Below are 23,223 nucleotides of genomic sequence, written 5' to 3' on the forward strand. Positions count from 1 at the left end.
CAGTTATCCCATGATGCCCAGGTTGGAGGGAGCTTGGCCCTAGATCAGGGCCTTGGGCTTTGGCCTCCTTAGTTTCCTAATTTGTTCAATGTGGCCTCCCTTCCCCTTTCCCCACCCAGCTTACCGGTGTGAGTAGTAGAACAGGACTTCTTCTATTAGTGTGAAGACAGACAGCTCTAGGAGGAACCAGTGAAAGGTGGGCAGCTCGGGGCGGCAAGGATCTCCTCGCCACTTGAAGATGGGGTAGAACACCACCAGCATGAGGAAGGAGACAACATATTGGTTGAAGATGACTGTCCTGAGGGCCTGGCGGAGTTTCGTCGGGTCCACCTGTACCAGGAAAGAAAAGCTAGTGAGCCAGAGGGAGAGGGTGCCGCGGTCTTTGAGTCGGACCAGTCTGGTCTGGCAAAGGGCAGTGGGTCGGAGGTAAGGATTTTCCCTTGTTTCGATGACAGGCGTCCTTTCTGTTCCACCCTTCTAACCAAGCCTCACACAATGCTGTGAGCCTCGATTTCCTCATTTGTTCAATGTGGTTCAGAGCATGATGGAACAGTCCTCTCTTTCCCCTTCTCATTCAATATTTGGTGATGTCAATCATAGTGATAATAGCTCATGTTTGTATAGCTTTACAGTCTAAGAATTACAAAATGCTTTCTTTAGAACAACTCTGTGATATAGGGATTATGTATAAGTATTCCTATCCTCTTTTGAAGGCAGAGATGCAGACAGGTAGTGACTTGTCCAAAATGATCACAAGGTTCATCTGGAAATACTAGAGCCTGAACTAAAAGTCTAGTCTTCTGACTGCTACTTCTAACTTTGCTGTGAGAATCACAAATACCCAAAAGAGTCCCTTCCAGTTCCACAGTTCTGTGATGGTTCCACGCAGCAGCTTAACAACTGGATCTCCTGCAGGGTTGAGGATAGATTGAAAAACCTTTTTTTTTTTTAACTCTTACCTTCCATCTTAGAATCAAAACTGTTTTTGGTTCCAAGACAGAAGAGTGGTAATGGCTAGGCAATGGGGGTCAAGTGACTTGTCCAGGGTCACACAGCTAGGAAGTGCCTGAGGCCACATTTGAGCCCCAAGCCTCCCATCTCTAGGCCTGGCTCTATATCCACTGAGTCACCCAGCTGCCCCCTGCTCCTGAAATCTTTTTAAAATTAATTCAGATTATTCATATTTTCTCTATTACTTTCTAGACCAGAGGCCTCAAACATAAATAGAAAGGGATACCTGGATGCCACTTGGCTTAGAAAATCACAAATTATCAGTGTTACACTGTACCTTTATTTTGTTAAACATTTCCCAATTGCATTAAAAAAATTTTTTTTTAAACCCTTACCTTCCATCTTGGAGTCAATACTGTGTATTGGCTCCAAGGCAGAAGAGTGGTAAGGGGTAGGCAATAGGGGTTAAGTGACTTCCCACAGCTGGGAAGGCTCTGAGGCCAGATCTGAACCTAGGACCTCCTGTCTCTAGGCCTGGCTCTCAATCCACTGAGCTACCCAGCTGCCCCCCCCCCATTATATTTTAGGTAGGGAGTTTTGCTGGTCCCTTCTGACTGTGTGCCACTAATTTGACACCTCTGGAACTCTAGAGCATCAACAAAATAATAAATTGATCCCTGATTTGTAACAGTGTAAATGCTCACAGTGAAAATTTAACAATCAGCTCCCAAAAGCAGTTCAAGCTGGCTCCAGCACACCCCTGGTTTTACCCATGGAGATACCTAGTTGATGGGCTCTCCACAGCCTCGATCTGCTTTCCCCTTCAGATGCCACCACGGCTGAAATAGTTGTCGGTGTACTGCCAGGATGGTTTACTGTTGCCTTAGCTAGTGAGTCCCCCTTCCCTTTGCTGGCAGATTGTACACCTAAGTCTCCTTCGGTCCCTGTGCAATCCTGGGTTACCCCAAGGCAAGTCTATTTTCTCTGAGAACTCTGAATTTCAGACTGCATGTTTGTCCAAGAGGAGAAATAGGTACCTAGCATCCCACCCCATGACACCCAGAGCCATGCTTTCCATTTAACTGTGAGCCTCACTTTGCTCTTGAGCTATATAAAGGAAAAGCTGCCTCTGGTAGCCCAGCAGGGCCTCTGGCCTCTACCCATGAGGGCTGTGTTCTTGGCCCAGGCCAGAAGGAGGGTTAAAAAGAAAGTCAGGCCAGGGCTTGCCCAGTGCAAGATGAATCACTTTGTAAATTGGATTCCCCTCACAGCTGTACTGGCTTTTTCTTTCTCTTACAGCCTCTTGTCTGTTTTATTAGTTTAGCCCCACACTTTCCTTGGGCTCAAGGAACTAGGGCACAGTGGGATTTACTCATAATTCACAGACTACCAGCTGTTTGGCACCCACCAAGTAGTAAATCGTATTCAATTCTGGTATCTATGTCCTATCTGAGGACAAGGGTCAGTAGGGCTGAGGCAGTGGGGGAAAAGAAATGAGTCTAGGAGCCAGTGGACTAGGCTTCAAATCCTACCACTCCTGTTTTTTTTCCTGTATGACCATGGGCAAATCAATCCATAAAATGAGGAGGCAAGAGTCATAGTAAATTACCTCTGACTCTAAATTTTATGATCCAATCCTATTTTCAAACAAAAGTTCTGGTCACCAACAATTTATGGTAGTTGTTATGGTATGGGGCTTGGCTTACCTTTTTTTGTGGCTCCTCTGTCTCCTGCCCTGTCTTGCCTCCACCCCCAAAATGACACAGAGACCTCAAATGGTCCAAGTGTTGCTAGAAGGACTTACAGGATCATTCTTGCCATCTTGAATTCGGTACCGGGAGATAAAATGTGGCTTCCCAGTTGTGTCCACCACCAGAAGAAGGGCATTAAAACTCCAAAACAGTATGGAAGGAATAAGGGCTACACCTACACAGCGAGGGGGAAAAGATAAGTGGGAGTCAACGCCAGTCCTATGTTTATCCATTTTTCCAACTGTCAACTTTGGCCCTTATAGGGGTTGAAGAACTGGGCCTAGTTTTCTGATTAACCAAAGATGGCTTTAAAACTATATATTTGTCTAACACAGGGATTACAGTGATTGAAGCTGCTGTACTTTACTTCTTGTGGGAAATATACCACTAAAGAGCTCTCCAGAGAGACCCAGAGCTGAGGGAATGAAAGCATCCCTTTTCTGGTATTGTATTTTCATCTGCAAATTCGACAGTTCAACTTAAATGTTTCCTTTTGCAGCCCACATTGAGAGATGTAGGGGCCTAAAGAAAAGGGCACTTGGCCAAGAAAATTTGGACAAGTCACTCTACATCTGAGCCTCTATTTCCCTATCTGTTAAATGAGGACTGTAGCAAGAGAAGATATGAAGGAAACTTGGAGGAGCCTCTCTTTCCTGGGCCATCTGACTTAGCTTGATTCCTGTACCTGACCCACCAAGGACTCTGTGTGTGAGAAATCTGGTTCCCTGTTGGTCTTACCCTTAGGCAACTTAGGTATTTAGTTTAGTGTAGTTAGATAGTGGATTTAATAACTGGGATAAGAGTCAGATGCAACCCTTCCCCCTTTCCCTTTTCCCTTCATCCCTTCTTTGTTAATAAATTCATTTTATTTAATTGTGCCTTCTGCCTTTGTATATCACCTTCCTTTCCCCCTTCCAAAATTTACCTATAACAGGACCCAACTAAACTTCACAAGGTTGTTGAGGATCACATGGGATAATATATTACATAAGAAAGTTATTTAATTCAATTCAACAAGCATTCTTTGAGTCATATGTACAAGGGTTCAAATGATGTGACTATAACAGGTTATTTAATGACTTTTTGAAGATGCAATCTGAAAATCTCTGGCCAAGAGTGCCTCCAAGATCACACCAATAATTAGTAGCAAAGCTGGATTTACAATAATTTGCCTCTGTAAAAATCACTGTTTATCTCCTTTAGAAAGCTTTCCTGCTCTACCCAAAGACATTAAGATTTCTCCTTTCTCTGAATTTGGTGTGCAGGGTGTGTGAGAGGCACGTGATCAGTATTGCCTTCCTCCAGCTCACTTGGCAGAGATCTTAGTGCCATCCTCCAGTACGGTATAGCAGAAAAACTCTGGGAAACCTGGGTTCTAATCCATCTTACCATGGAAGAGTCATTTGAATCTCTTGAAATATTGGTTTCCTCATTTATTACAAGGGGAGAGATCGAATGTAATGGACTTCTCCATTAGTGGCAGTGCAATGTCCCGAACAATCTGCAGGGATCTAGGAGAAAAACACTATCCACAAGCAGAGGACAAACTGTGGGAGTAAAACCACTGAGGAAAAGCAACTGCCTGACTACAGCGGTTGAGGGGACATGACAGAGGAGAGACTCTAAATGAACACTCTGTTGCAAACACCAACAACATGGAAATGGGTTCAAATCAAGAACACTTGTGATACCCAGGGGAATCACACATCGGTTATGGGATGGGGGGCGGAGGGAGAAAATGATCTTTGTCTCCAATGAATAATGCTCGGAAATGACCAAATAAAATAATGTTTAAAAAAAATTTTTAATAAAGACCAAATAAAAAAAAAGGAAAGAGTAACTGTTTCATGACCTACTTCAGCTGGATCCTTTTACAGAAAATGTTGCACTTAGAAATATGGGCTCTGAACCTCAGTGTTCCCTCCTGTCAAATGGAGATAATCTCTCATAGTACTTTTAAAGGCTCTGTTGACTGTGTGAGTATGCTTTAACAATACATTTTTGGGTGATTATGAAGGAAGGACAATTCTCTCTTCAATGTAATTTACATTTGAAATTTGCTGACTTGTTTTAGCCTTTGCATGTGTCCTAACAATTATGAGTTCACTTTATTATAGTCTATAGTTTACAAAGCTCTTATCTCACAATAGTCCCTGGAAGTAGGGAGTGAATGTCCTATTCTCTTTTTTTCAGATAAGGAAATTAAGACTTAGTACTTGCCCCAAAGTCCCATAGCTGATAAGTGGAGTCTGGGGCTCAAATCTAGGCACCTTGAGTTCTATACCAATAGTTTTCCCAGCCAACAAGTGGTCCATCATGCCAGTGGTTTCTATATTCCTCTAAGCTGAGGACCTTGAACATAAAGAGATATTTAACAAACATTTGTTGAGCGGGCAGTTTGCATCTAGTGGATTTGTTTGTTTGCGTGTGTGTGTTTTTAAACCCTTACTTCTATCTTAGTAACAACTCTAAGGCAGAAGGGCAAGGGCTAGGCAAATGGGGTTAAATGGCTTGCCCAGGGTCATATAACTATGAAGTGAATGAGGCTAGATTTGAACCCAGGTCCTTCTGACCTGGTGTTCTATCCCTTCAGTCACTTAGCTGCCTTGGGATTTTTATTCCCTTCCTTTGCAATTCATTTCTCCATGTTACTCATCTTTCTCTTTTCAAAATATCAATTTTGTCCCAAGTATCAGCATTTTTTTAAAAACTGCTGAACCTCTGAGGCACAAAGTGTAAGGTAAAACCAAGGTCATATGCTCACACCCAGGAGATTTCCCTGTGGAATGGGACCACTGGGTAAAGGACTGTACCTAGATAGAAGAGAATCCACTCCTTTTCCGCAAAAGTAGAAAGAAGCTTCTCCCACTGGGCTTGCCAGAAGTGTCCAGAGGCACCCCAGAATTTTTGTAGATGCCTTCAAATAGAGAATCCCCAACCCCCCAGAAAGAAAGGGAGTTAGAGTATGAAAGAAGGTCTCACAATTTCACCTCTATACACATACACACACACATGCACACACATATGCTCTCTTAGTTAAGTTCAAGCTGACTTACCAGGTCACAGAGTTCCAAAAAGCCACAAACATCAGCAGACCAGAGCCCAGGATGAAGGCTGTCCTCCTCATTGAGCCCCAGATATACCCCTCCTATGGATGGGACAGGAAAGTGAGACCGAGAGAGGATGGGGAGTTCCTCTTAGCTCAGCTCCTTAGTGAGTAGCTAGTTATTAGTATGACACTACACGCTCCTCGTGCTTTTCCTCTTCCCTGGGCACTAGGGCACTGAGTAATAACGGAGTTTGCACAGAGATCAGAGGTTACCAGATTTCCGCCCCGTTGGCTCTGCAGGCTGAATGATGTCATTGTTATTGATCCAAGCGCTGCACAAAGTCATCTGTCTCCCTCTTTCAGATCATCAGAGTCCCGTGCTAAGACAAAAGTCGGGACTGGTGATGGCCCGGGCAATAGTGTCTTTTATGTCTGATCAAGCTCTAAGGGCTCCACGGTACACGCTTCAGTTCTCCTCTGCCCATTCTGGGGGAGCAGGGGACAGTCTTCCTATGCTTGGGGCTGAAATCTCCCCTAACTCGCGGAAGGGTTTGAGGTCTGTCTGTTCCCCTAACCTGCTTTAGCCTGTCTTCAGAGACAGTTTTACTGGAGTATGACTGCTGGGTGTGCGACAGCCTTTTGGAGCCCCAGGTGAGAGACGGGTAAAAGGTGGCCACCAAAGGTGAAGGAGCAGCCCTGAAGAGGGCTCAGCAAGCCCTCGTATCAGAGGTGCTGAATGTTAGGCAACTAGTAAATAACATTTGTTTTGATACCTAGATAAAAGGGTAGGCAGGGGTTAACTAGAAAAATCAGAATAATTAGCTGTGTGCTGATGAGGGGAGTGAGCACACACATGGGTAAGATTGTGCCACCAGCCATTCAGGGCTTGAGTTTCATGAAGTGAAAGAAAAAATCCTAGTCATTGGGGTTGATTCCAGAGTAAAGGAAACGCCCCCCTCCTCTAGGCTAACCAGGGGATCCAGGGGAAGATGCTGTGGCATCCCCCACTTCAGCCTTCTTGCTTTCCTATCAATTTAACCTTGCACTTCAGCACATCTTTCTCAACCTCAACAAAAAGCCGAAGGAGTAAATACAGACAACATGTTTTATTGTCTTCCTATCCTTTTTCTGGGACAGTAAGTCTGAGTTAGAGGGACAAGATGACTAGAGATTCAAGAGTTTCACTGAATTCACTGAAGAGTTTCAATGAAGATCAGAAGGAAAGGCCCAGGATGCTGAAGATTAAGAAAAGTGGAGGTAATCTCAGAATACAGACTATCAGGATTGAAAGAGTTCTTCTGTTGAGTTCATAGTTGTGTTATTTTACTGAGAACTAAGCTAATACTGAAAGCTATGAAATTAATTGTCAAAATATTGTGCAATTAGCTGCTGGGTGGCAGAGGGGACTCGTCCCCAGGTTTTCCAGATTGATGTTATTCCCACTATATTGCACTGCCTTTTGCCATGGTACAGCTTTAGCGTCTGCACAAGAAAGTTCTCCAGGAGATGGCTTGATTGAGGGGGAGCTGACCAAAAGCTGGCAGGAATGTCCCTGAGGCGCGTTGTTGGAGACTGTAAATACTTTTCCCTCATCAGGTAGTACAAATCAGAGAAGTTTGTATTCTTTTATATACTTTGACTCTGAGATTAAAGCCAGCGCCACTGTCGTTGTATGACCCTGAAGCTACGTTTGTCAGTACCGTTAAGCTAAAGAAGTGTGTGACTGATTAATAGCTGTCCTATGGAGTTCACTGGTTGCCTGAGAAAAACCTGTGTGCAGCTCTGGGGCTGTGGCCTGAGTATTCATCCCAGATTTCGCCATCATGTTAGTCTTGAGCTGCGCCTGCCCCCAGCTCTGTGGCCTAACCAGCACTCCACAATTATCCATTACTGATGGAGATGTGTTTTGCCGTGTGTACGGTTCTTTCCGTCTGGGCCTGCTTTGGTGTCTGTCTGTTTCTCAAAGGACTGCAAAGCCAATATAAGTTGACAGTGGGATGGGATGGGACAGCCAAAAGAGCTAATATGATCTTGGGCTGCATTATAAAAAGTCGAGGTGATAATCCCACTCTGCCCTGCCCCAAGTAGCCCACATCGGAGGGTCGCTGACGAGCTGGAATGCACATGGAGAAGGTGGTTAGGATGGCCAAGGGGCTACAGAAGATCAGATGAAGCAACTGGACATTTTTTAACCTGGAGAGGTAAAAACGGAAGGGACCCACGATCATCACTGCCTGCAAAATACGTGGAAAAGGCTATGAAGTAGAAGGGAGAATATACTTACTCTGCTTATCCCCAGAGGACAGAACCAGGAGAGGAGGGAGAAAGTCAGAGAAAGATGAGTTTTAGCTTCACCTAAGGACAAACTTCCTAATAGTAATGGGCCTCCCTGTGAGCGACTATGCCCCCAAATGTAAGCCATGTTATTTAGGCCCTGACTCCCGATAGGACAGACGCGGTTCTAATTTTGGAGGGCTCTTATAACATCTGCCTCCTGCTAACACCCAGGGAAACACGAGGAGGTGTTTGCCTTGGCCTCCCCCCTGGGGGGGGCCTAACTTCCATCAGCACTGCTCATGCCTCAAGAAGGAAGCCTTCAGCGGTCTTGCAGTCACACACGCCAACAACACCGGGAGGCCAGGCAAGAATTGATTTACACGACAAAAATACAGAAAGCGCCCGGCACAGGCAGGGTTCATGCCGGCCTTGATGGCTGTAGGGAACACCAGCCGGAAGTTCTGCTTCAGGGGTGGGCTGGCCTACGTGAATTCTGAGGTCCTTTTAGAGTCTGAGACTTTGGGAGGACATGCTGCTTCTTGTTTTCCTTAATAGGGTGCTACAGGGGTGGGAGCCTATTTTGAAGTGGGCCAGTTAAAAGGCAGCCCCAAGCTGGCTGAACTGGTTGGTTCAGGCATTGATAATTATGCATTTTTCAAGGATTATGAAACAGAGGCAGGCCCCCTTTTCAAACTGTTTCTTCTAGGCTGTTGGCCGAACCTTGAATTCCTAATCTTTCACCTTTTGATCAAATCAGAACTGGGGATGGCTAACAGACACGGGCTAATGTTTCTCAATATGTTCCAGGAACCAGATGGAAAGGCCATTTGGATGGGGGCTAGGGGAGGTATTTTGTGGAGCTGGAGGAGGCTAGGTATGGGGGAGAGAACTAACTTCTATCCCCAGTCTACTTGTCCCACACAGCTCTGACAGGAGGAGAGGAATAGGGGATGGAATGTGACATTTGGTTACTGAAGAAAAAAGCAAGTGCTTAACATGTGATAGTTACAACTTGGTGTCTTATCAGGCAATAAAAATTTATTAGACCCTTATTATATATATATTTTTAAAACCCTTACCTTCCATATTGGCTCCAAGGCAGAAGAGTGGTAAGGGCTAGGCAATGGGGGTCAAGTGACTTGCTCAGGGTCACACAGCTGGGAAGTGTCTGAGGCCAGGACTTCCCAACTGTGCCCCTCTCATTTGCTTTCCTTCTTTTTTTTTAACTCTTACCTTCCATCTTGGAGTCAATACTGTGTATTGGCTCCAAGGCAGAAGAGTGGTAAGGGCTAGGCAATGGGGGTCAAGTGACTTGCCCAGGGTCACACAGCTGGGAAGTGTCTGAGGCCACATTTGAACCCAGGACCTCCCTCTAGGCCTGACTCTCAATCCACTGAGCAACCCAGCTGCTCCCCCCTTATTATATTCTTGCTCGTGGCAATATTCCAGGCACTGTGCTAAGTACTGGGGATTAAAAAAAAAAAAGGCAAAAGTCACTCCTTGCCCTAATGTGCTAGAAACACTCAACTGCTACAAACAGTGAAATCCTCATTAGAATAGTGTGTTGGGGGCAACTGGGTAGCTCAGTGGATTGAGAGCCAGCCCTAGGTTCTGGGTTCAAATCTAGCCTCAGACACTTCCCAGCTGTGTGACCCTGGGCAAGTCACTTAACCCTCATTGCCTAGCCCTTACCACTCTTCTGCCTTAGAACCAATCAATACACAGTATTGGTTCTAAAATGGAAAGTAAGGATTAAAAAAAAAAGGAATACCATGTTATCTCATCTGTGCTCTCGGGTGATGCTAACTTCATCTTTAAGCTGGAGGTGTGGGGTAAATGAAGCTAGTCTTACCTCAGCAACAGGCTATCACTGTGGGGGGAGAAGTTTCTGCTCTCTGAATTCTTGCTAGGCGATCGTGTTCTTACCTGCTTTGGCCTCTCACTTGGCAGCGGGTCCCCGACTTTCCCCTTCATCTAGAAAAAGAAAGCATGAATGATTTATCCCTTATAATTATTCTCTCAAATACACAGAACGGAAGAAGGCAGGGAAATAGGTTAACGGTCGTATAACGTAGAAATTTGGAGCTGCAAGGAGCTAAAAATATAAAACGTTAGAATGAAGAGGTGCTCTAAAATAGAACACTGACTGTCACAACGAGAAGATCAGACAAGCAAAGTGACCTTCCTGCCTACAGTCATGTGGCTTGTCTAGTCTGGGCCAGAATGAGGCCTCCAACCCAAGTTGACTGGCTCAGTCAGTGTTCTTTTCACGATACAAATTTATGTCAGAATGGACGTTTTGTCCCCAAGTGAAGTCACCTAAGAAGGCCTCCCGTCCTGTGATCATGGTGGGCTGACTGAAGGAGCACCTACATCTGATGCAAAGTTTTAGCTTGCAGTATTCTGACTACAAACAACATAACGTTTTGTGAGGAGAGAAATGGCATTAGGTAAGTAGGATTGTTATAAGCCAAGGCTGGCTTTGACCTGGTAGGAGACAGAGGAATAAAGATATAACCTGCCCAGTGACACAGGGGAAGATGGTGACATCCACCATCCAGTAGCCAAAGCGTGAATTATGTGAAATGTTTGTGTTTCCACCCTCCCCCCCCCCCCCATGCCAAATCCCTGTGGGAAGGCTGAATTTAAGAGATTCGTTCTTCAGAAGGCAGTGTTCCTCCATGTTTTTCAGGTTTGGCAAGGACAATGACATGATCCCTTCACCAGGATGAAATCCAACTTAGGCAATTCAACTAATCCTCATTTATTGACTGTCTAATATGTAGTGGATACTATAGGGAGATAAAAGAGTCCTCTAACATATGGCAACTTCCCTGGAGGAGCTTCACTTTTTTTTTTCTTTTAACCCTTACAACCCTCTGTCTTAGAATTGGTACTAAGTATCAGTTCCAAGGCAGTAGGGTGATAAGGGCTAGGCAATGGAAGTTAAGTGACTTGTCCAAGGTCACACAGCTAGGATGTATCTGAGGACAGATCTGAACCCAGGACTTCCCATCTCTAGGTCTTGCTCTCAATACATTAGCTACATAGATGCCCCCCAGGAGATGCCCTTCTAACAGGGAAATGACATACTAATTAATAGAAAGTAGTATGTGATAAATTGATAAACATTTACTAAGTACCTACTCTGTGCCAGGCAATGGGGATAGGAAGGAAGGCAAAAGCCAGTCCTTGCCCCCAAGGAATTTACAATCTAATGAGGGAGACAATATGCAAACAAGTGTGAATGAAATTAAGGAAGGAATGATGACAAATGCCAAACCTGTGAGTGCCAGGGAATGGAGAGGCCCCTGGAGGCAAGGTTGGTTAAAAAAGGCTTCAGAGAGAAGGATATAAGGGCTATTATACTGTTATACTTCTTCACTCATGTGTGATTGAAAATGTTATCATTATTCCAGACCCCTGGATAATTATGCCATTGCCAAAGAGCCCTATTCTCTCCTAGGATTTAAGTCAGTTGCCAAAGCTAGCACAAGGGATACCGAAGAAGAGTTATTAACTAGATATTTCATAATGAGTAAACATTTATTAAGCATTATTATGTGCCAGTCATTGGGAATAAAAAGAGAAGGTTCTGTCCTCAAGGAGCTTATAATCTAATGGGACATGATGCGTTGGGTGTCACAACTAAGCAGACCAGCCAATGGAAGAAGCAGAGTTTAGCTGGGAAGTTCTGAACCCTCTATAAAGGAAGGCTTTGGGAGGAGTTTATAGCTCTGCCTTCTAATCCTTTAATCATAAGTGCTGAGAAGGGGTTGGATATCAAAGCTATATCAGTCTCCATGATTATATGACTTATAGCGATGAGTTTATCCTCTAAGAGACCTGATGTTTGTAGAGTCAAAACCAAGCAGAGCAATGATAAAAGATGAAGAATTCTCTTTATTGACTCGTATTCTATTTTCTCATTACCAGTGGGGATGGATAGCATTTGAGCAGGAGGGAAATTACAGTCACAGCTCCAAAGCTGACAGAATGTCAAAGGCCTTTTGAACAAACCCCTGACTTGAGAGATAAGGAAACTGATATCCTCTCACACCTACAGATTGGCTAAAAAGATAAAAGGGCAAAATGACAAATGTTGGAAAGGATATGGAAAAATGAGAACACTAATACACTGTTGTGAGCAACTGAAATTATGCACAGAGTTATAAAGTGACGTATATACCCTTTTGACTCAGCAATACCACGATTGGATCTGTTTCCAAAAATGATCAGGGAAAGAGGAAAAGAACCTACATGTTCTAAAATATTTATATAACAGCTCTCTTTGTGGTGGCAAGGAACTAAAAATTGAGGGGATGCCCATCAATTGAAAATTGCTAAACAAGTTGTGGTATTTGATTGTGATTGAATACTATTGCTCCATAAGAAATGATGGGCAGTTTGATTAGAGAAATGCAAATTAAAACAACTCTGAGGTACCACCTCAACCTATCAGACTGGCCAATATGGCAGTAAATGAAAGTAATAAATGTTGGAGGGCATGTGGCAAAATTGGAGTACTAATGTTTTGTAGGTAGAGTTGTGAATTGATACATCCATTGTGGAGGGCAATTTGGAACTATGCCCCAAGGGCTATAAAACTGTGCCTTTGATCTGGTAATACCAGTATTGGAGCTGTATACCAAAGAGATAATTTAAAAAGGGGAAAGGACCTACTTGTACAAAAATATTTACAGCAGCTCTTTTTGTAGTGACAAAGAATTGGAAACTGAAGGGATATCAATCAATTGGGGAATGGCTGAACAATTTGTGGTACATGTTGGTGATGGAATACTATTGTGCTATAAGAAATGATAAGATGATTTCAGAAAAAGCTAGAAAGATCTGAAGGAAATGATGCAGAACGAAATAAGCAGAACTGGGAGAACATTGTACGTAGTAATAGCAATATTGTATGATGATTATCTGTGAAAACTTGGCTACTCTTAGAAATGCAATGATCTAGGACAATCCTGATGGGAAATGCTTCCCACCTCCAGGAAAAGAACTGTTGGAGTCATTTTTCACATCAATGTATTTTGGGTTTTATTTGGGGGGTTTGGTTATATATGAGTTTGCTCTAACAACAATGACCAATATGGAACTGTGTTTTGCATAATAATAAAAATAAAATAAAAAGAAGTGATGAACAGGTTAATTTTTTAAAACCACATAAAGACCTATGTGAAATTATGAAGAGCAAAATGAGCAGAACCAATTAGAACATTACATGAAGCAACAGAAATACTGATTGAAAAATAAGTTGTGTATATCCAACTTCTAGAGAAAGAATTGATAAACAGGAAGAAACAAGACATAGTTTATACACACACATATATATTTTTTGTCAAATGATCTTTTCTCTAGTGCAGGGAGGGGAGAAGAGGAAGAGAGATAACTGGGAACTTTAATGCAAAAAAAATTTTTTTAAAGGCAAGTCATAACTTTGACCAAGGGAAGGACAGTGTGTTCTGTTTTTATTACTTCACCATAAGAACTTACTTTGGGCCCTGCCCTTCTTCGCTAATTTCTCTGATAGTCATTTTAGAGCCCCTAGGAAAGGCATTATATATAGCATTAGCCTGAGTACTGAACTTAGAGGTTGAACCAATCAAGGAGCACAAGTCTGAAGACAAATGAAAAGCCTGCCTTGCTCTCAAGAAGCTTACATTCTCAAAAAAAAAAAAAGACTTGGGTACATAAATCTCAGTTTTATGTGATTTGGGGCAAATCACCTCCTGTCCTGGGTCTGACTTTCTTTGATCTGCAACATTGGGACCATACTACTTATTTTATCTACCTCAGAGGGTTGTTGTGAGGATCAGAGGGATTTCAAAGACCCCTGGAAATATGTAACTCTCTTAGGAAAAGAAAATACATTTCTCTGAGTAGACAAATTTTTTTTGTTGTTTTCTCATTTTAAAAAAATTCTGAACTTAACAAATACCAAAATAAAATAGCTATTTCTACATATGGGTATTACATATAAATGCTTATAAACATGCATTATAAACATGTTATATTTATAATAAATTTGGATTTGAATATCTATATATTATGTATATAAAACAATAGCAGAAGATTATACATGAAACCAGAAATCTTAATTATGTAGAGTTTACTTTTCTTTTTAAATATATCATTAATTCAACATGGAAGTTTCAAAATTGACCTTCTCTGTGATTCCTTAAAACCTTACTTCTGTCCTCATTTTGGAGGAGATGGAAGGGAGGCCTTTATCCCTAGGCCACCTTTCTCTGCTTCACACTTAACTCCCTTAAATGAAAAAAGAAAAAAAAAACAACAGCAGAAAACTCAAATCCTTAGAGCAAATATTCAGGTCTGCAAAACAAAGTCCTGTGTTGGCCATTTCCAAATATGTAGCTCATGTTGTATTTTAAGTCCATTACTTTGTCAGGAGGTGGGAGATGAATTTTAACATTGGTAATGTGGTGTCATGCTTATTTGTTGCTTTAGTCAGAGTTTTTAAGACTTTCAAAGTTGTTTTTATTTATAGTGTTGTCAGTGTATAAATTATCTACCTGGTTCATACGTTACTCTGTGTAAGTTCATAGAAGTCTTTCCAGCTTTCTCCCAAACTGTTATCGTTTTTTATGGTTCAATAATATTTGAGTCCATTTACATGAAGTAGTATAGAGGGAGAAGAGAAGGGGGCCCAGGACAAAATACTTGAGGGCCACTGCCAATTGGAGTGTGCGATCTAGAAGAAGTTCCAGCAAAGATGAGGAGAGGGCAGTAAAATAGTTAGGAGGAAAAGCAGGAGGCAGTGGTCAGCTAAAACCTGGAGAAAAGATAGCATTAAGGAGGGGAGTAGTCCACAGCGTACCACGGAATCTGGCAGCTAAGAGATCGATAATAACTGGAGAGAGCAGTTCAGTGGAATGATAAAGCCGGATTGTAAGGGATTAAGAAGAAAATGAGCAGAGAAGAAAGTGGAGGCACAGAGCTTAGCTCTAACAGAAAGAAAAGAGATAGGACAGCAGTGGGGATGGAAGGATCAAAGGAGGGTTGACGGGGCCCTCAAGGACTCCCTTCACCATCTCGTGCCAAGGGTTGAGTCTGCCTATCTCGGTGATGGAGGTTTTCCCCTCCCCCAAAAGAGCTAGTGCCAGCGTCCTAGGTTAAGGCAGGCTCTTTTTCACCTGGTGGGAAAGCTGCCAGCTGAAGTCTGAACAGCATAAATCATTAAGGGCTGAGGGGCGGTGTTAACGGTGTGGGTTACTTTGTGGGAGTTAATAGGACTGTCCTTTGCCTCACAGCCAAGGAACCAAGTGTCAAAGGGAGACTGGCCCACTGGGAAAGACTTCAAGGTTTAAAATAGCTCTAAGACTTTTGTAACCAGCCGGAGCCTCCATGTCAGTGTTTAATGGGCAGCCAGCATTAGTGGTTCAGGGGCGATAGAGCCGCACCTTAGAAATCTCTGATTTTACTCCAGTTTCTCATTTTACATAGTTAAGAAACCCAGAGAAGAAATACAACTTGTGGTTGAGATGGAGAGATACTGATAAAGATGGAATTAGAATCCAGGCCTACTGGCCTCCAAGAGCTCATTACACCTTATTGGATGCTAACTTTTCCTGTCAGAAAAGCTAAAACTGGATTTTTCTTTCTTTTTTGCTTATTTATTAAATCTCCTGTAACTTCTGTTCTATTGGGTCCAAGGGGTTGGGCATTGAGTCTCACTCTTCTCTGAGAACCTCTCCCACCGCCATTCTCCTCATTAAATAATCCCATATTCATCCAAACATATTTTTGAACAGTCCTGTCTCATAGTTGTCCAACCATACTCATCATTTAATCTCTTAATACTCTCTCAAATTGCAGGTAGGAGGAGAAGGTGATGACATGCACTGATAGAGGGAATTACCTTACCAAGCTTACCATCAAAATCACAGGTCCCCAGAGTAGCTGGGTAGCCCAGTGGATTGAGAGCCAGGACTAGAGATGGGAGATCCTGGGTTCAAATGTGGCCTTAGATGCTTCCCAGCTGTGTGACCCTGGGCAAGTCACTTAACCCCCATTGCCTAGCCCTTACTGCTCTTCTGCCTTGGAACCAGTACACAGTATAGACTACAAGACAGAAGGTCAGGGTTAAAAAAACAGCAACACAGGTCCCTCCCCCCACCCCACCCTATCCTAACTCATTAAACATTCATTTATGTTCAAACTTGTACAAGTCCCTAACGGCCATCATTAAATTCAAAATACTTATACTCAATCCAAGAAGGAGCATTTAGGTTTTCCCTTTTCTTTCTCTCCCTCTTTTTTTAAACTTTACTTTCTAAGACAAGGGCAAGAGATTAGGGAAACAGGATTATGTGAGTTGCCCAAGGCCATATAGCTAGAAAGTATCTGCAGTCACATCTGAAGCCAGGTCTTCCAGATTCCAGGCCTGGTGCTCTATCCCCTGTGAGAAAATAGATTTCTGTTCATAGTCAGGAGAACATCAATATTTGAGAGAGAGATGGATATTCAGATTTTCCCTACTACATTGCTGAACCCAATTCTGGAGCAGCTAGGTAGCTCAGAAGACAAAGAGCCAGGCCTGGATATAGGAGGTCCCGGGTTCCAGTTTGGCCTCAGACCTGAGCTCCAACATATACTATAGTGATGTAGTCAGGCCAAAATCTCTGAGTCCATTTTATCATCTGTAAAATGGGGCTAGTAATAATAATACTTTGCTAGTCAGCTTTGGATAGACAGGACCAATTCCGCTCCGCCTACTCTCTCTGACCAAAGGAAAAATATCTTTAAAAGGGATGCTTTGCCTGCTGTGCCTTCAACATCTGGCTTCATTGGAAGAAACACAGTCTTTCATAAAGTGCTATTTATGATCCTGCAATTGCCAATATATACATCCATATGCCATCCATTGAGATATTAATCTTGTCAGCTGCCCTCTGTGAGCTAAGAAATTATCTACTGAATATGTCATGTCCAAACATGTTTCTTTTGGCACTTTCCTTCCCCAAATACAGATGCTGCGGAACCAAAACTCTGATTAAGTGGCCGTCAGGATCAAAGAGAATTTGGGTCTTGAGCCTGGCTCTACCCCTGACTTGCTGATGTGACTTGGCCAAGTTTGTATTTACTCTCTCTGACCTCAGTTCCCTCATCTGAAAGATGAGATATTTGAATTAAATAATTTTCAAGGACTTTTTAGCTTTAACATTCTGTACTTCAGTGACCTCCGCTCAGAGAGGGACCAGATATAGCCTCACCCAAAGCGGGTCCTTGAGGCTAAATTCACAGTGTGGTTTGGGATAAGGATCCTGACCAATCAAATCAAAGTATTTATTGAGAGACTGAAACTATGTACAAGACCTATTTGTAAAAAGGTGTTTATGTACATAACATGATAGATGTATGATAAAGTATCTACTCTTTCTTCTCTCCAACTAGATAATCAACACATTAAAGAAAGGAAATTTGTTCTATACCTTTTGGAATTCTCCTATGTTATAAAACCATAGAATGATACAGAATAGAGGGATCTCAGAACATCAAATATTCTACCTCTGGTAGACTTAAGTTCTTTGAAGGCAGGGACAGTCTTGTCCTGATCTTTATTAACACAACACCTCAAATATAGGTATCTAGTAAATATTTGTTAAGTCTTGACTTTAAACAGAATGTTAAAATTATAAGGAATCTTAGAAAAAGAAAAATGTTAAAGTCTAGAAAATAGCATATTAAATGTGGAAGAAATTTGAGAGATCAACTAGTCCAGTCTCATTTTACAAAGAAGGAAACCCAGGCCTGAATTAGGAATGACTAATTAAGGACACCACAATGGCAGACCTAGGATTACAACCAAAATTCCAGGTCTCTTCACTGTACCACGTGCCTTTGAGAATACACAAATCCACAAATACCACATTATCAAATTCCCAGGAGTTTGCCTCTGCCCAACTTTGCTACCCTCATCCCCTCAGGGCTGATTAAGCATCTCTCTCTCTCCTCTGATTCCTGGGGATGAATGAGAGGTCTGTCAAGCCTGTAAATGTATTAGATAATGATCAATTCTAGAAATGTGGGAAGTAGGAAAGGTTAGATAAGAAATGTTTCTCAATCTTCTAGTAAGGGTTAAAAAATAAATGTCAGTCCATTGAGTTTCCTACCAATCTTCCATCTCTCCTTGCTCTACACCAACAGCAACAGATATTTATTAAGAACCCATTATGCCTAGGCGTCAGGGCTACAAAGGAAAAACAAATAAGACCATTGTCAGTGACATTGTATATGATGTTTCAGGAATATCCATATTCAGGATAGTGGCAAGAACATTGAGCTAGGCCTCAGGGAATCTTGGTTCCAGTTAGATCTTTACATCTTGGAGAAATCATCCTTCTCTATGCTTTAGTTTCCTCCTCTGAGAAATAAAGAATGTTATATCTGGAAGTGACTCTAGAATAGAGAATGATAAAATGTTGGAAGGGGCTTTAGGGACAGACCATTAAGTCTAATCTCTTCATTTTACAGAGAAGAAAAGTGAGGCTCAGAGAGGAGTAATCTCTTGCCCAAGTCTACACAACTATTTAGTGGCAAAGCCAAATCTAGAACATGGATCTCCTGGCTCTTGGTCCAAGGCTCCTTCCATTATCTCATTTTATCACCAGGATGTATTTTGTGAGTTTTTATTGTCACCAATGGGAAACAAGATACAAAAAATGGAAGTCTTTGGCCCGAATCCTTTGCTAGTTATTAGCATTAATGCTAGGATTAGGACTCTTAGCTATTCTGTTTCTGGTTCCTGGAGATTAGCCCCAGACTCATACTGTCTGAATTTTATAGGTGTTTTGCTTTGTCACATTTGTCTTGAAATAGATCCATTTAACTGGGACATTTCCAGGAAGACCCGCAAAACCTGATATATATATATATATATATATATATATATATATATATATATGCATATATATACATACATATATATATTTTTTAATTTATTTAGTTTATTTTATTTTTTTACTTAAAGGATACAAGACTTATGGTTTGGAGAGACCTACTTGGGATGACTGATCCAAATCAGTGGCAAAGAGGAAGAAGAAGTAGTAATAAAAACCTGCAGAGATTTGAAGCATGAAAACAAGAAGGATAGAAAAGAGTTATTAACCCTGTCTCAGGATGATATTACAAAAAGGAAAAGATGCTTTGTGACAGAAAACTAAACACAACTTTCACCTGAAATGTTTCTATGATCCCAGCCTGAAGATAGAATAATATAGCATTTTCTTGTGTCTTGCCTTAATTATACCTCAAGAAACTCCTATGACATAAGTAATGGAAGTATGATTTTCATTTTATAGATGGGGTCATTGAGGCCCAAGGAAAGTAAGGGCTATAGAAGTCATAGATTATTATTCCTGGAAGAGAATGTTACAAGTAGAAGGAACCTAACAACACATTAAAATCAGACCTGGAAACCTAAGTCTTCTAGTCCAACAATCTGTTTTATGGAGGAGGCAACTGAAAGCTCAAAGACAGTGACTTGTTCAAGGTCACACAGATAATGAGATTCCTATATTTCCTGACTCTGAATCCAGGTTTTTTTCCTCCTACTGGGTCTGTTCCCTTGTTAAAATACTAGACTAGGTTTTGAGTAGCTTTCTTTCTCTTCTCTTTTGTTGCTTTTTTCACCTTAAAATCTCATGTGAAGAAATTCCTTTGAGTATGAGTTGTTTCTTGACTCGATTCATTGTTACCATGATATCTTCCGTTGCCACAGAGCTCCCAGTAAATGAGCACACTCCTTCATAGCAGGAACTGTTCCATTTCATGTTCATAAAACAGGTATAAAAGCAAACAAAGACGATAATTTTCATAACAGTAGCACAATTCCAGTGACAACTTTTTAATTGTGGCACCAATGATAAAGTTCAGCTATGTATTACACTTAACTTGTTCCAAGGATTTTATAGTTAGTAAACAAATCATAGTGTTATCTATGGAAGAACATGTAATAAATGCTTATTGAAGTGATTTAATATTTTTGCTACGCTTTCTTTTGCTAATAGTAGCAACTTGTACTAATAGAGAACTCGACTTACAAAGTACTTTTCTCACTATAACCCAGTGAAATAATTTGGTTTTCCATATATGGAAACAAGCTCAGATAATTGGAAGTAATTTGCCTGAAGTGACATTGCTAGTTAGTGGAAGAGCCGGAACTCAAACTCAGAATTCTTTTGGAATTATTTTCCCACTACTCTCAGCTTCCCCTGTAGGGTATTCTGACCCTGGAGAAAGAATCTTCAGCTCCCTTCTCTTAGATCAGAATGGCATACCAGGTACTGGGAAGCAAGTTGGAATGATAGGAGAAATCACTTAATTGTTCATATACCTTTTGACTCAGAGAGCCCACCACGGAATATTTACATGCTTCAAGAAGGCTGACAACAACCTACTTATATACTAGAAAAATTTTCTCTATTTTTTAGAGAAATGGCTGAACAAATCGGGTTGTATAATTGTAATCAAATTGTAATACATAATGAAAAATATGAGGAATTTTGGGAAACTTGGGAATGCTGATGTGACTGATGTCAATAAGTATACAGAATTAGGAGAATAATAATAAAAAGGAATTTGCACTAGGTAACTGATCGATTTTAACAACTTATCTTGGATGTCAAATATATAAAGAATAGTTAGTAAAACCAACCTTTCCTATCTAGGTAGAGAGGTGAGGATTGCCAGTGGAGAATTATATATGCTGTTATGATAACATCATTTAGTTTTGTTTCTTTTTCTGTTACAAGGTAGGATTAAATTCTGTGTTGTGTGTATGTAAAGAAGAAAAGAAGATAACAGTTGTGGTCTCCATTTTTCTCGAAAGAGAAGCTGAGTCCACAGAGCAATGTAGATTTTAATTTTTGAAAAACTGACCCACCAGGATCTGTCTCAACAGCACCCCCATCTCCTACCCCCAGTAAATCCTGATAGACTGTTTCAGATATAATTAGCTCAATTAAGATTCAATATATTGCTTCAAAACAGCCTTTGTTTTTCAAGTGCATACTCAAAGTGATCACTTCATTCCTCAGATCTTAAAGTTAAAGCCACCATTATTGCCATTTGAATTAGTGGAAAGAATTTTGGATTCGGAAGACCTGGCTTCAGTTTGTGACTTGTGGCCCTAAGTGGATCACTTCTCTGAATTTCAGATTTCTCATCTATAAAGTGGGGAAAATCATACTTTTACTGTTTCTTTCTCAGGATTGTCAGACACAAAAGAAAGGAGAGCTGCTCTTCTCTCCTCTTGGTCACCCTAGGCAGAAGTTGCTCCCCAACACTGAATCCCTAAGAACCTGCGTTTTCTTCTCCATATTTTGTCCTGATGCTGCTGGCTAACATTGTCCTAACTTCAGAAGCAGTCAATCAGAACAAACTGTCAGTTGTTAGGAAAAAAACAAAGTGAAGGAGAAGACTCTGGAGCTACTCTGTAGGACAGGAATGCAGACAATAACAAAAGGAGATGGGGAGGCTGGGGATGTACTGTAAGAATATGCCCTAGAGAATATTTTTTAAGGGGTATGCTTATGCAACAAGTGTGCAGAGCCTTGGTTGAGGGTCTGAGCTGAAACTTTCTGGCCAGGATTCCTAATTAAATCTGCCCCCCTCTAACTCTCCCAACTGCTTACCTCTGAGGCTCGATGCTATAAAGTCAGGCTTCCAAACAGTCCCAGGGCTGCTCCGGGCCACAGCTCACTCTTCAAGCACCTCCCTTTCCTAGCCCCGTCCGGCTTCTGCTGCTGCAAACCTCGAGTGGAGAGGCTGCCTGGGTGTGTTAGTCATGTTACTGAGCAGTCAACTGGCTCATCGCAGGCACGTGATGCAAAATGAGTTGGGTCACTCACTCATGACTGCAGACAAAAATTCCCTTCTTCTAGTAGGGCAGAGGGGCTGTGGAGGGGGTCAGGTGGGGTGGGGTTTGATTTCCTCAGCCCAGAAGAAAGTAGGACATTCTGGTGGGAGCTTAGAAACTTTGGGACCGAGTTGAGGGGGTTTGTTCCCTCCTTGAAAAGGTACTTAAGTAACATAGCAACAGCAGCCATTAATTCTGGTGAGATTAATGAGTTTTTAAAGTATTTTCCCCAAAAGGGTCCTGAGAGAAGGAGGGAGTACAAGAATTTTCACTCCCCCCATTTTAGAAACAAGAAACTGAGCTCAAAAGGAGGTAGTGTCTGGCTGGCACAACATCACAGAGCTAAGTAGTGGCAGAGCCTGAACTTTCATTCTCTCAAGTCAGGCCTTCTGATTCCTAAACACCAATGTTCTTTCTACCACACCGATATTTCATGCCCACCTATATTGAAGGCAGAGGGACAGGCAGCCCAGGCTGGATGTAACTGATGAAGAGATACTCTGATTTTTAAACTACCTGATGTTCTGATTGAAAAGCAATGGAATGAGGGTTATTCAAGCAAAAGTGAAGACAGGCTGAATAGCTGCCAAGCACTCACTATGGAGGAAGTTCCTAGGGCAATTGTGTTAAAAATCAAGCATGCCTTTTAAGTTTTGGCGTTTTTTTTTTACCCAAAAAGGCTTTCCCTATTGTCTTAGTTTCTAATAGCAGTTGCAAGTCGATGCCTCTATAGACCAGTATTTCTCTTTTTTTTTTTTGACCAGTAATTCTTTTTGGAGATGTGTGACTTTGAAATTCATCTGCCTGTGTTTTTAAACAAGTCCTCTAACTTTTGTGGCTCTCCAGTTTCTTCAACTATAAAATTAGCACAAGGATACACTGTGTTAACTTCCTCATGAGGGTGTTTTGAAATGGAATGACAAAGTATTAGGCACTATGTGCCAAGTACTTCTCTGAGTGCACATTCTAATTCAGGTAGATGAGGGTGGGGTGTAAAAACAATACACAGAGAAGAATTCAACTCAGTGTACACTAAAATTGGGGTCCTTAGGTCATTTCCTTACATGGAAATCACTAGAAATGGGAGTTGTTTTTTGAGGCTGGGTGGGCAGGAAACACAAGTCATTACTCTACTCTCCCAGAAAATTTTATATATTTATGTAAATAAATACATATACATACACACATAATACATGTATATAATTTTTAATAGTTTAAACATCACCCAAGCTGGTTCTGTTTCCATAATATGTTCCTCAGTCTAGAAAATATGAAGTTATCTTCGACTCTTTTTCCTTCAT

The 23,223-nt window shown here is 41.6% G+C and overlaps 2 protein-coding genes across 3 annotated transcripts in view; one reads left to right on the top strand and one right to left on the bottom strand.

Moving 5' to 3' along the window:
• Nucleotides 1-21,865, bottom strand: part of FAXDC2 (fatty acid hydroxylase domain containing 2) — a 28,511-nt gene extending 6,646 nt beyond the window's left edge. Inside the window, exons 1-7 of one of the 2 annotated variants that reach the window (XM_007473932.3) lie at nt 21,699-21,846; nt 19,696-19,821; nt 9,955-10,002; nt 5,759-5,850; nt 5,516-5,619; nt 2,756-2,877; nt 125-330 (exon numbers count right to left, since the gene is read on the bottom strand). In XM_007473932.3, the coding sequence (XP_007473994.1) occupies nt 125-330; nt 2,756-2,877; nt 5,516-5,619; nt 5,759-5,850; nt 9,955-10,002 (572 nt within the window). In that variant the 5' untranslated portion in view covers nt 19,696-19,821; nt 21,699-21,846. Of the gene's footprint in view, nt 1-124; nt 331-2,755; nt 2,878-5,515; nt 5,620-5,758; nt 5,851-9,954; nt 10,003-19,695; nt 19,822-21,698 lie in introns of both variants that reach the window. The other variant, XM_001379433.5, reaches the window with a different exon arrangement.
• The window catches only part of CNOT8 (CCR4-NOT transcription complex subunit 8), a 54,223-nt gene continuing 41,224 nt past the window's right edge, over nt 10,225-23,223 (top strand). Inside the window, exon 1 of the mRNA XM_007473929.3 lies at nt 10,225-10,478. The gene's annotated coding sequence lies outside the window, so the exon portion shown is untranslated. The remainder of the gene's footprint in view (nt 10,479-23,223) is intronic.

The sequence above is a fragment of the Monodelphis domestica genome, chromosome 1 (genome assembly GCF_027887165.1).
Source record: "Monodelphis domestica isolate mMonDom1 chromosome 1, mMonDom1.pri, whole genome shotgun sequence".
NCBI lineage: Eukaryota > Metazoa > Chordata > Mammalia > Didelphimorphia > Didelphidae > Monodelphis > Monodelphis domestica.